We start from the raw sequence: 13,558 nt of genomic DNA, 5'->3' as shown, positions 1-13,558 counted from the left end.
TCTGAATTTCTTACAAGTAGAAAATCAGCAAAAGGGCTCCTTGAGACACAGGATTTATACCTTTTGTATGGGCTGAAGAGGTGAATGAGCTGTCCCTGCAGCCAGCTCTGGGAGCATGTGGGTGGTGTAAGTGGCTGGTTACCCCACAGCAGCTGCAACCAGAGTAGAGAGGCTTTGGACCAGCTGCAATATGAGGATCCTCTTGGAGCTGTCCAGGCCTATAAAAAACAGAGCACTGGGTTTTGCTTGATCCATCTCTTCCCAGAAGAAATCAATGACACTGCTCCCAGCTCATCAGAGGTGAAACCTGGGAATGGGCTGAGACAGCAGCCAGTTCCTGCTGTTAGGAGAATTTCACTGAGAGTGGGAGCGATCACAGGCTGGTAGGGATCTCCTGCCTGTGTGGGGGAGCCCTGGAGGTGCTGCCCTGCTCGGCACAGCCAGGCTGTGGCGTGGCAGTGCCGAGGCAGCGAGCCGTGCGCGGGGCTCGGGCAGGTGGCCGGCGCCGCAGGTGTCAGGACGGGCAGAGCTGGGCACCAGGCTGGCAATCAATAATGCAAGGAGGCAGTCACATGGCCTTGCTGGCTGTCACAGGGTTCCTCTCTCCCCTCCAGAGTCTGGTTACTTCCAGAGATCAAGTTCCAGCCTCTCGGCTGGTGAATTATTAAACTGCATCAGTGCTCCCTTTGTACCACGTCTGTGTCTTCCTGCTGTCCTTCCTTGCTGGTGACAGGCTCTTTCCATCCAGCTGGCTGTGCAGAAGCAGAGTCCTTCGGGCCAGAAAAGCACTTTGTACTCTCCTTTGCTCCTTCTCTGTGGGAGAGTGAATAGCCTCCAGAGATGGATCTGTCCTACAGATCCACCATCTCCATCTATAAGGTGAGTGTTGGCATCAAAGGCTGCTCCTGACTGCATATGGGAGATGTGTGGGTGGGAGATGAGTGTTTTCTGCTAAAGGCTCCCTTGGGTGGACAGCTGAGGGCTGAATCCATTCCCAGGCTGAACTGCAGCAGCTCCTGTCGGCTCTGGGCTGTGTTTGGGAGCAGGAGGAGAGGGTGGTGTGAGCCCTAAGGGGAGATTTGGGAAGGAACTGGGAAGCCAGGGTGGTTTGGATATGGAGCATGAAGGGTGATACACCCTGGTTGCTGGCAGGAAGAAGTTTGATCAGCCGTTTTGGCCCTCCTTTGAAAGAGTCTCTGATCTCATAAATGCTTCCCTACACACATCAGTGCTGAACCAAGGCGGGGACAGCTGACAGAAGTGGGGAATTGCCTATTCCAGTCTCTCTGTAGTCAATGGGCACCTTTTGATAAATGCAAATAAAAGCAGAGAAGCTGGTCGTCCATCCCTTCTCTTACTAAGCTGCTGAGTCTGGCAGTGCACCACATCCTGGCCAGGAAAGGGTTGTGTTCATGCCTGGGTAATCAGCAGTGACCCTCTGGCTGGCTTTGGGATGAGGGAAAAACTCCTCAGATCCCCTTGCAGTTACTCCCCTGCCTGCAGTGGGTGTGGGTCCTTAAAAAGCCATCTTCCTTTAGGCAACCAATTGGCTCTGCAGGGCTACCTTGCCCTCTGGCACAGCTCCTCTCCTGGCTGGCTTGGGAAGGCTAAGGGCAGCTGAAGTTGCTAGCCAGCCCCAATGCAGGGAGCTGGCTGTGCTTGGCTGTACATTGCTTCAGTTCCAGTGCTCCAGAGGGGGCTCTCACCCAGCCAAACCACAGCACAGGGGCCTTGACTGCTGAGGTCTCTGGGCACGAGGAAGAATGGCATTAACATGTTTCTGCCTGGCCACAGAGCATCCTGGAGCAGTTCAACCCTGCACTGGAGAACCTGGTGTACCTGGGGAACAACTACCTGAGAGCCTTCCATGGTGAGTGAGTGTGCCTTCCACACAGCCAGGGCTCCAGACCACAGTGCTGCATCCAGCCTGGCATCCCCCATCCCCTCACCCAGGACAAGGTTGCTGGTCTGCCACCTCTGACACGTCCTGAGCTGCTCTTAAGCACTCTTCAGCTCCAGGACCCACTGCTGATGGGGAGAGACAGGGTGCCTACAGGCAAAGTACCAGGAGGTGGCTGTTGTGTGTGCTGCTTGCTGGAGCTGGTGATGATGGGGAGGCAGGCTGGACCCTTACCTTACCACCCCTCTCCTCTCCCCACAGCATTATCCAAGGCAGCTGAAGTGTATTTTAAGGCAATTGAGAAGATTGGGGAGCAAGCACTGCAGAGTTCCACCTCACACATGCTGGGTAAGGCTCTCCTGCACATCATCTTCTCTCCTGTGGTGAGCCACAGTTACCTTTTTTTGATCTTTTCCTTTAGTTAGTCCATTCTCAGGTAGTGGGGCAAGAAAGATCCTCTAAATGGTGTCTCTCTGTACCAGGCCCTGTCCAGGTGGTGACAGTCAAATTCATTGTGTGTCCTTGAATATTTCTCAGTCCCAGCACTCTTCCATGTATCTCTCTTAGATTAGCACGTGGTCCAGTGATGGATCTCTCACAGAAACTAATCCCTGTTGAGGCATCCTGCCCCCAGAGATGAAATTTTCATCATGGAGGAAATATTTTTCTCCTCTTTGGAAGTGTGAGGGAAAAGTCAAGGAGTATGCACTGACAAGAACTGATGGGGTTTTCTTCCTCCTGAGCCTGCAGCCTGCTGGAATGGCAGCTTGGGGCTGAGGGACTCACACTCAGCAGTGTAAATAACTCTGCAGCATGGTGGTGACTGCTGAAAATGTGGTCAGGCAACTGCTCCACTGCTAAACATTTTAACAAAAAGCTTCCAGCAGATGTGTCCCTCTGAAGACTCTTTTGGTCATCTACACCTCCCAGCTAGCTCTTCTCCCTGTCATCAGTCTCTTCCTTTCCTGGTTTCAAATGCCAGCACTGGTGGAGCAGGACCATGCACAGCATCAGAGCAGGTGCTGGAGCTGCCTTCCCATGGGACAGCCAGAAATGTGCATCACAGCTGGGGAGCCACAGGGGTTAGAAATGGGGGCTGTGGGGCTGTGGCAGAGCAGAAACCCAGCACCCACAGCCCATGGCAGAGGTGAGGCTGCCTGCTGACACCTGGGGCTGTAGCAGAGCACTGCTCCAGCCACCATGTAACCCTGGAGGAGCCCTGCACTGGCAGTGCCTGGGAAGGAAGGCTGCCAGGGAGCAGAGAGCAGGGCTTTGTGATATCTCTTGGACTTTCACAGCCATGTACCATCAGCCTGAGCTGCAGGCTGCTGTGCAGCTTGGGCACACAAGAAAATGGCCACAGGACTTCTTCATCTTCTGTCTTTTTCCCCCTGAAGGTGAAATTCTGATGCAGATGTCTGACACACAGAGATTACTGAGCTCTGATTTGGAAGTTGTGGTGAGTGGTTTTCCCAAGGGCTGGTGGGGGTGGATAATAAAGTGATTTCCTTAAATACAGCTTATCAGCATTTGCCATATTCACCCCATCAGCTGCCCTCACACATGCCTGCAGGCAGGTGCCTGCCTCCCTGCTGCACGTGGCAGGGGAGGGTTACAGGGCTGGCATGGCCAGAGCCTGGCTGCAAGTCACTTGCTCAGCACATTTTATGAGCTACCCCTTATCACAGTGTGTGCAACATCACATATGGTGAAGGGATAAGGGTGATGGCTCCTTCACTGCTCTCAGGCTCAGACCTTCCACGTGGACCTGCTGCAGCACATGGAGAAGAACAGCAAAATGGATGTGCAGTTTATCAGTGTAAGTGATGAACTCCCTTCTCCTCAGCTCTCCTTGTTTCCCTCTCCCCTTCACCCAAGGGTTTTTGCTTCAATACTTGAGGTGTTTCCATGGTTCTTCTCAGCAGGAGACAGGGGAGGTCTTACCTTCTCCCATCATGGAACAAACTCCCCTTGTTCAGCTGATGATGGAGAGCTAAAGAGGGCAGGTGGCTGGTGGGCATTGCCAAATGCTTCAGTGGGGCTGAGACACTCAGCATTCCAAAAGCAGAGTTCCCAGCTTCCCCAAACCACAGGCTCTGCTTGTCTGTGGGTCCTGTGCTGCCATGGCCCAGCTGGCCATGCTTGGTGGGTAGTGTCACAGAGAAAGGGGCAGCTGGGTGCCAGTCCTTGCTCCTGAGATCTGGAGGTTCATCAGCAACATCTTGGGCCACATAAAATGAAAAGAAAGGCGAAGAGAGACATTTCACAAGAAGTGCAGGTGAAGCCTGATTGCAGGTGGACTCAGATGACCAGCCACCCATCAGAGCAGGACCCTTGCTGCCTCTCAGTGTGGCTGGGTCTCTGGTTCCTAACTGAGCCTGTTTCCTCCCTGGCAGGAGAGCCAGAAGCAGTATGAGCTGGAGTACCAGCGAAGAGCCACCAACCTGGATAAGTGCATGGCAGAGCTGTGGAGAATGGAGAGGGCTCGTGACAAAAATGCCCGGGAGATGAAGGTAAGCAGTGATTGCAGGAAGGGGAGTTGGTAATAAGAACTGAATGATTTCTTAGAAGCCAGGGCTGAGTTCACAGCAGTCTTAGCCAAGGGGTTGCCCCAATGTTCAAAAGGCAGCAGGCTTATCTGGAAAGTAGGAAACTCCTGTTCTACAGGGTGCTACTGACCTCACTCCTGCCAAGCCCTTTCCTCATTTAGAAAGCCTCAAGAAGCAAAGATTTAATCTCTGGCATTCTGCTCTAGCTCCTCTCTGCTGCACCAGCACTGCAAGTGGACTGGGAAGCTGATAGACATGATGACCCCTTCCAACCCATCCCCTGAGTCCACTCTGCTGGATTTTCACTGATCCCTTCCTGTCTTTTCCCCAACACAGGAGAATGTGATCCGACTGCGCTCGGAGATGCAGGCGTTCGTCTCTGAGAGCCAGAGGGAGGCTGAGCTGGAGGAGAAGCGCCGCTACCGCTTCCTGGCTGAAAAGCACCAGATGCTCTACAACACTCTCCTCCAGTTTTACAGCAGGGTACAGCCCTGACATGCTGGGGAGAGCGCTGGGGGAGCAAACAGCAGGGCTGGGGGGGGCGTGTGCAGGCAGGAGGGAGCCAGGGCTGAGCCATCCCTTAGGTGAAGGATGCATCTGTGCATGGACAGGCAGGAAGCTATTTAGTTTCTTGCTGTGAAGTTCAGGCTAGCTGTGCTAGGCTGGGAGAACATGGCTGGGGCTGAGGATGGTGCTGGCATGGGCTTAGTTGGGTGTGTGAGTGATAGAAGAGGGAAGGGTGCTGTAGGTGTTTATAGCAGGGTCTTTGGGACCAGGGGATCTCTGCTAGAGGGTGCCATCCTGGAAATTCCTGCCTACAGGGAGCTGTTTGGCCATTCCCACAAGCCTAATTGTGGGAGGACCTAGTCTCTAATGCACATGTAAGCCCTAGGCTTCCTCTGTAGCTGGTCTGCCCTGTCCATCAGTCCCTGTTCTCTGTTTCTCCCCAGGCTCGGGGCATGATCCAGAGCAAGGCACCGCGGTGGAAGGAGCAGCTGGAAGCCACCCGTAACCCCTCAAACAGCCACTCCCAGGGGCTGCTCTCAGCCTCCCACAGCCAGGGGTACCCTCCAGCACGGCACACACCCACCCACCTCGAGATGGTGAGAGCCCACAGACATTTGGGGAAATACTGGAACAGGTTGCCCAGAGAGGGGGTGCCCTGTCCCTGGAAACATTCAAGGTCAGGTTGAACTGAGTTGTGAGCAACCTGATCTGATTGAAGACATCCCTGCTCATTGCGGGCAGTTGGACTAGATTGCTTTTAAATGTCCCTTCCAACCCAAAATATTCAATGGTCCTTTGGTGGTGAGGCTGCAGGGCAAGGTCAGTCCTTGGCCAGCCATGGTACTTGCTGCCTTGTCCAGCTCCAGTGGCCTTTGCTGGCCAAGAGGAAGAGTAGTCTGTGTGTGAGCTGCAGTGGAGGAATGTGCTGAGTCTGGCTTTCTAAGAGGGACTGCATATCTCTCAGAGCATCTCCTGCCTAACACAGCCTTCATGGATGTGTGTTCTTTTCTTTCCAACAGCCCCAGAGACCCCTTGGGGACTTTGCTTCTTCTATGACTGGGAGTAGATCCAGCATCTTCACCCCGGACCCTCCTGAGATGAGAATGTCTCCTCAGCCAGAGTCTCCCAGGCGGCCCCTGCGGAGGACACCATCAGCAGCCAGTATGAGCCATCTCTGGGAGCAGTGCTGTGGGGAGAGGCAGGGGGTGGGCCTCTCTGGGAAGAGGGTTGGGTCTGGGAAGGGACCACCACTCTATCAACCACCAGACCTCAGCTGCATTCCTGGGCATGGTGACAGGACAGCGCCTAGGGGAGCTGTAAAGGGCAAGGCTGAAGCAGAAGGTGAGCTCAGCCTTCAGGGCAGAGTCCATCCAGGGCAAGGCCAGGCTGTGTGAGGTGGGGAGCACACAAATGTGCAATTTTCAAGGCTCCTTGAACTACAAGAGCTGGTTCTTGCTAGAATTCCCATTTTAGTGAAGCACCTTCTCTCATACTACCAGATTAAATATTAGCTCACCCTATGAAAACCAGCCATTTAACCCATGGCACACCTGATTTTGCTACCTGAGAAATTTCAGTGTAACATTTTTAAATGAAGTAAAAAAAAAAGGACAGGGAGAGAGAGAAATGACCCAAATAATCAGCAGTTCCAGCAGGTCAGGAGGAGGACTGTCAGGCAGGGAGGGCATCAGCCAGGGCATGCGGTGCTTATGCTATAGGCATTTGGCCATAGAGGGCACAGTGCAAAACAAATGGGTTTGGCTAGAGCTGACTGTCTCCTGCAGGATGCTTCCCCTGCTCTCCCCGTGCCATGCTTTGCTCTCTCCCTGCAAGGCCATCTGCTCCTCCACTGAAGCAATCACTAGGGTGGGAAGCACCGGTCCCTTTGAGCAGTGTGGGCCTTGCAGGAGGACGCCAGAGCCCAGCCAGAGCTCGGGATGTCTCCCCACAGGCCTGCTCCCTGCGGGCCGCACGTCCCGCTCGGGCTCCTTTGGCGAGGCCGGCGGCGAGGGCCGGAGGAGGATCGGCACGAGCAGGGTCCAGGCCATCGTGCCCCACACGCCGGGCGCCAACCGCACCCTGCTGCGCTTCGAGCCCGGGGACCTCATCGCCGTGCTGATGCCCGAGGCGCAGAACGGCTGGCTCTACGGAAAGCTGGAGGGCTCCTCCACGTACGTCACTCTGCCACAGGCGGCCTTGTGGGGTCTGCAGCTGCAAGGGTTAACCCAAAATCATCACCCCGCTCGCCTCCCGGTGTGTGCTGTGTCCCACCCACCATCTCAGTGGGACAGTGCTGTGGGGCTGACGTGGATGAGCTGCCCAAAAACCTCCAGGGGCTTTGGGTGGAAGAGGCAGGGGTGCAGTGACCCCCTCCTGGCTTGCATGACTGAGTGACTCCTGTCATGGGATCCAGCTCAGGGCCGTGAACTGCTGGAGTTACCTGAGAGGCCTGGCATTTCTTAGCTCACGCTGCAACTGCTGCCACAGCTCCAGCACAGGCAGGGCATGGAAACTGCTGCACCCAGCACTTACTGAATTACTCCCTGTGGCACTGCCAGCCAGCATCTGTGTGTAAAACCAGCCCCATTCCGCATGGGATGTGGTCTGCAGGAATGCTCACAGATGTGAGATGAACAAAAGCAGCGCCTTTCTTTGGGAAGCTGTTCTGGAGTGGAATCCCTGGATGAGTTATCCAGTTTCCTTGTGGTTGTGGTTGGCTGGAGTGTCTCTTGTTGGATTGCACCAGCATTACTCCCAGGAGCACAGGTTTTGCACAGCTCCTGAGATAAGTGAGTCCTGCTCCAAGCTCAAGGTCTGTCCCACAATAACCCCTGTGCTCCACCTATGGGTGAAAGAAGTGCAGGAACCCTGTCACACATGGTAGTGGCAAATGTGGCTTGATTGATGTGTGGGATGGGTGCAGATCAGAAGGGTTTGGCAATTGGATCTGAAGAACCACAAGCCATGGTTCCCATGGTTGCTCATTTGTCTCTGTTCCTGTGCCCTAGGTGTGGCTGGTTCCCTGAAGCTTATGTCAAGCCTTTGGAGAATACAAGGGAGATGGAGGAGCCAGACACCAGGTAACAGGATGGCAACTGGCCAGGCAGGAGCTCCTGGTACACCACAAATGCCAGTGGGGTTATTGTTTGGAGTGTGCCCCATGGAGAGCTGCAGGGCTCCCTGCCAAGAGCCTCATCATGCCCTGGGATCTCATGGGCTTCCCTAGGCAGCTCCCATAACATGTGCAATGTCATCTCGAAGGTTCTTGCAGCTGGGCCATTCTGAGACACGTGTATTTCCTCCAGAGACATCCCATGTTGTGCCAGCACCTGTGCTGCCCCCTGATCCTTGCTCTTTGACCCCACCTCACTGTGCTCTCCTTCAGGTCCTTCCCGCTGCGCAGCAGTCACAGTATGGATGACATCCTGGACCGTCCCAGCACTCCCTCCTCCAGCAATTACTGGCCTGCTGCTGCCCAGCCCAGCTTGCCCAACCCACCTCCCCTCTCAGTGGGTGCCAGCAGCCACCAGGGTGGGGTGTCAGCCCCAGTCAGTTCTGGCTCCAAGGTGAGTGCAGGAGCAGTGGCTGGTGGGTGGGTGTGAAGTGGGCCACATCTGACTCATCCTCCAAGGCACACCTTTTTGCTTTGGCCAGTAGAGACAAAGAATCACCTTTCTATGTTGGTGAAGGGACCTGCTTCTTTCCTGAGTCTTGTTAGCACCAGTCTTTCTCATCCATGTTCACATGCCACCTTGTCTGATGACCTCTGCCAGTTTTCCTGGTGTGTGCAGATCCTCGGTGCCTGCTTTGCTCCCCCAGGGAATTGCTTTTCTGCCCCTGCCCTTCTCATCTCTCTCTCTTTTTTTGCTCACCAGGGACCCTTCAGTTCAGTCCTTTTCTCCATGACCTCCCAGCCTGATTTCTGGTGGCTCCAGGGCAGCTCTTCTTTCTGCTAATAGTAGGACCATGGAGTGACCAGGCTGGTCTGGGAGTGGGTGACCAGCTAACAGAGATGCCATCCTTCATCTCCCTTCAGAGAATGGAGAGGAGTTTCATAGGGTTCCTCTTTTAAATTCAGATGAGGGTTGGCTTAAAGTCACAGCTGGGGTAGGGAAAGGCTGAGGGCACAGCTATTTTTGAGAGCCTTAGGACAAGTTGTGTCCAACCCATGGCTTATGGATGGCAAACTGAGGAGGAAGTCCTCCACTTGCCATTGCTTCCAGCAGTAGGGAATCGACTGGGGAGAGCCAAGTTAAAGGTGAGGACCCAGGGGAGGAATGAACAGTGCTGCCCATGGGGCATTACTTGCTCAGTCTCACAGAGGGCTGGAAAACCTTTTCCATGTCACTGGTTCCAGAGGAGTGCAAGGTTGCAAGCAATTGGATGTCTCAAAGAACCGAAAACTGCAAAATTTAATTACTCTTTTTTCCCCTTTCTGTGGTTTCAGGTAGCATCAGGCTGCACAACACAGGGGAACAGCCTCTGCAGCCTTTCTGACCCTCTGGGGCACTGGGTTTTCATCCTGTCCCAGAGCTGGGGTGTTGGGATAGACCTGGGATTGAGTTATGAATTGTGTGCAGCATTTGGAGCAGCATGGCAGAGTGTGGAACCTCACTAGAAAGGAGGGAAAGACTAATTTGGAAAGACTCAGCCTTGCTTTGAATGTATGCCCAAGACACCCCCAGCTGAGCCACAAACAAATGGGTGTGACTTCCCAACTGGATCACAGATAGCCACGTGTGGCTTTCATGTTTGTCACCACAGCACTTCAGCAGGTCAGCTGTCACTGATCCTTCACTGGCCAAGAATAAGGGCCACAGGGCCTAGGTCCAACTTTGTCCATCAGAACTGCCCACTTTTAAGTAGGATGTGGTGTAGGGTAGGTGGGTACAGCTCTGGAGTTCCCCATGGATGCTGGATGACAGATTTTTTGCCAGGGTGTGTGGACAACAAGAGGGGGCATCTCTGGCTAAGCTGGAGGGTGAAATGTAGCTCAGACTGTCACTGTTTGCTGTGCTCTTCAGGTATTTTGGGCATCTGAGTCATCTCCTTTCTTCCCCAAAACAAAGGAAGGTGTCCTAGGGGAGTAAGGAACCTGTGGTGTAGGGACAGCCCACCACAACAAAATTCAGGGTATTATCTACAGTGGGGAATTTGTGGATTTTTGCAAAGCTTGAATGAATAAGGAGTCAGAGCCCTGTTAAGAGGACTTGGGCTCCTAACTCACCTCACTGTTTTGTGAAATCTTCCTCCATGTGTGCAGTGTCTCCTGCCCCACTTTCCTCTCTCCATTCTCCACTCCAGATTTCTCACTGCTGCTTTTCTTTTCACTGCAGAAATCAGGAGTAGATCAGCCCCCTGAACTCTTCCCACGGTGAGTAAGATGTGGAACTCCACTCTGGAATCATTTGACAGAGGGGAGAATTATTACAATGCTATTATTATTTAATTTTTTGAATTATCAAATGTGGGAGGAGCAAGGAAGTGTCTGGGGAAAAGCAATGCACAAATCCATGACAGGAGGCAGAGGTGTTCTATTCTGGCCTCTGCTGACTGGGAAGGTCCTATCCTGGCTCAGATAAAATGAGGTAGGACCTGAACACATATTCAGACCCACATGTTCCTTCCCATTCATCCTGGAAGGGTCACAATAGCAGCTCTCAGCCTGAGTGTGGAGCTACACGACTGTGCATCTCTGCCTCCTTGGAAAGGGCTGAGGCATAAAAGGACGTGGCTTTGAGTTCTGATGAGTCAGGTCTGTGGAGAGGAGTCTTGCCATAAATGCCTGGTTCTCTTCCCCCTGCAGCTGGATTGGTGTTTCCATGTTTCTGGTATGGTGCTGTGGCTTTTTTCTGCTACCTGACTCCTTGTTGGAGTGTACACTCAACAAGTGTAGAGTGCTATCATGAGGGACATGGTGTCCCTTCTGCATCCTTTGGAAGAGGGAGGTGAGAAGCCCTCAGGAGAGCCCAAGGGGAACCACATGGAAATGTGCAGCAGGGTGTGTTAAGGATGGAGACAACACACTCAGGGATGAGCTTTACCACGCTCTCCTCCTTGGCATGGAGGTGACTGCAACAGGACTGAGTAGCTTTTGTCTAGTCACAGAAGGCATTTGCAGACTTTCTGATGGTTGCCTGTTTCCTTTCCCACTCCAGAGGGACCAACCCCTTTGCCACAGTCAAGCTGCGCCCCACGGTCACCAACGACCGCTCGGCACCCATCATCCGATGAAACAGGGCTGTGGGCTCTGCAGAACTTCGGCAGAGAAGGAGGAGGAGAAGTGACACTGCTGTGACCTCCAGCTGGGCAGCAACATAGTGCTACCACCCATGGAGTGAACTCTCTTTTCCCCTCCCTCCCATACCTGTGGGACAATGGGACCCATCTCACCTGGGTGTCTGGTGTGCTTTAGCCAGAAGCAGATCTCTGCTGCCCTTTCTGGACTGATCCCTGCTTCCCTCCCCTTGTGGTGTTACTGTGCTTGAGTGGGAGGGAGCAGTCTAGTGTTACTGGTGCTGGTGGCCTGGGAGAAGGGATGGGGCTGGAGGCAGGGCTGGCTAAGATCATCTGCTGTTGGGATGCTGTGGGCAGAGAGCTTTCACCAAACTCTTCCTTTGCCACCAGAGGAATGAACCCCAAAAGAGAAGGCTACAAGAAGGCTCTTGGTGATGTGGTCCAGCTGACAGGGTCTGGTCTTGGCCCCTTTGACAGCTGTGTCCATTTAGCACATGTAGCAGCACCTGCCCCTTCTCACCCCAGGTGCAGCCCTTTACCTTGCTGGGCAGTGCTGGGGCAAGGCAGGGGCAGGTGACAGTGTCCAGCACCACTGCCCTGTCCCTTAATGTACTGTCCTGTGTAAACTATATGGGGTTTTTTAAAATAAAATGGAGAATGCATCTCCTGTGTCCATTTCAGTGGCTGGGACATCTCCTAAGTCACAGGATGCAGGGGGAGGAGGACAGGCACTCCCCACCAGCACTAGGGCCACGATGGCTGCCCACTTGTGGTGTTGGACACTGCAGTGCAGTGAGTCCAGATGGGGCAGCCACCAGCCCAGGGGTCTGGGGTGGATGTGGAGGGCACCAGGAGGGCTGCCCTGCCCATTGTTGGCTGCCTCCCTGTCTGTCTTGTTGCCAGAGGGCAGCAAGAACCTGTGGCCCCCTTCTCCTCACCCACTGCTGGAATGTGTGCTCTGGGCACCCCAGGGCTGCTCAATGCAGGAAAAAAAATGCTCCCTGAGGGCCTGTGGGGGCTCACCAATCTGGGAATGCCCTGTGAGTGCTGGGGGAGCCCTCACGGGAGAGGCAGCGTGAGGGAGGGATGGAGCGCTGGCCATGGCCAGGGCTTAGCTGATTAGCCTTATTAATAGACATTAAACCCTGGCTGTGAGTGTGGCCAAGCCCCCGCAGCCCCCCTGCTGCTGGGGGGTGTCAGGGCTTTACAGCCCAGGCCTTTTCCTCCCCAGAACACCCCCTGGGCTGAGCCCCAGCCCCCTCCCTGGAAGTAAAAGAGTCCCCCCACATGCAGCCACAGACTGGCTCATCCCTGCACCTGCCAGATCTCCTTCTGTGAATCAGCCACTGGGGAGGTTGTTTTTGGGGGGTTATTGAGCTGCCCGGGGTGGGCAGGATCTGGTAGTTTGAGCCATGGCTGGCAGTGATTCCTTGGCTGCTCCACCTTGTCTCACTTCTCTGCTGGGCACACGCCCTGCAAAACCATGCCATTGCTTCTCCATCGTGGCTGGAAGTTGAGGAAGCTCCAAAAGCAGCCACCTCACCTATTTTGCCCCTTACTGAAGCACAGGCACATGGTCTCCTCCTCCACTGCCTCCCTTCCCAGACCCCTGCTATCCCCAGCACCCAACACTCCTGACCCTCACCCTGCTTCTTCCTGTCTTGGTCCCTCTGACTGAATCTGTCCCTGCCAGCCTGCCCTGCTCTGCTGGGGAAAACACAAGGAGCCCCTGGGCAGCAGGATTACCAGAGGATTCGGGCTGTGGCAGGCAGCCACCTCGTCCCCATTGGCTGGAAAAGCCTCTTAAAAGTGGAGAAGTGCTTTCTGCCCGCTCAGCACCCGCTGGTCTCTGCCGACCTGAAACCATAAGCAGCTCCTGACCCACATCCACACTGGGAGTGCCGTGGGACACTACTTGCACCCACAGGAGGCAAGGGGGTGCCCCACACAGGGTGTCCCCCCCAGATCTGCCATAGACAGCTTTGCTGAGCATCACTGGAGCTGGAGGGAAGCAAGCTGAGAGGGGGATTAGCTCTCCTGTGAGGACGTAGCTGCTCCGAAGGAAGGAGCGGAGCAGAAGAGACTGCTCAACAGGTGCTAGATTCCTGCAGGCATTGTTCTGTGCCCACCATGGAGGAAAGATCCAGCAGGACCATCTAACCAGGCACCCCCATCCAGAGCCTGGAGGTGCCAGCCAGTGGGAGAAGGAAGCCCTGCTGACGGATCTGCCCAACACTTGGAGGCTCAGCTTGTGCTCGGGAGCTCATCGCTTCATTGCACAGGTCAGTGGTGTGGAGGGATGCTTGCACCCTTGCTCCAGCAGCTGATAGGACAGTTCCTGCCAGGCCTGCACCCTTGCTCCAGC

General features: G+C 54.5%; 1 protein-coding gene across 1 annotated transcript; it reads left to right on the top strand.

Moving 5' to 3' along the window:
• Window positions 1–714: 714 nt before the first annotated feature.
• On the top strand, window positions 715–11,855 carry BAIAP2L2 (BAR/IMD domain containing adaptor protein 2 like 2). Its single transcript, XM_056482260.1, has 14 exons — window positions 715–879; window positions 1,795–1,870; window positions 2,162–2,248; window positions 3,298–3,359; window positions 3,648–3,719; window positions 4,297–4,413; window positions 4,786–4,932; window positions 5,400–5,552; window positions 5,976–6,117; window positions 6,908–7,127; window positions 7,965–8,036; window positions 8,342–8,522; window positions 10,293–10,330; window positions 11,115–11,855. Exons 1-14 carry the CDS (start codon window positions 841–843, stop codon window positions 11,188–11,190), a joined length of 1,482 nt encoding a protein of 493 aa, XP_056338235.1. The 5' UTR covers window positions 715–840; the 3' UTR covers window positions 11,191–11,855.
• The last annotated feature ends 1,703 nt before the right edge of the window (window positions 11,856–13,558 follow it).

Source organism: Oenanthe melanoleuca, chromosome 1A (genome assembly GCF_029582105.1).
Source record: "Oenanthe melanoleuca isolate GR-GAL-2019-014 chromosome 1A, OMel1.0, whole genome shotgun sequence".
Lineage (NCBI taxonomy): Eukaryota > Metazoa > Chordata > Aves > Passeriformes > Muscicapidae > Oenanthe > Oenanthe melanoleuca.
The sequence above is the reverse complement of the archived record's forward strand: the minus strand, read 5'-3'. Positions and strand labels throughout refer to the sequence as shown.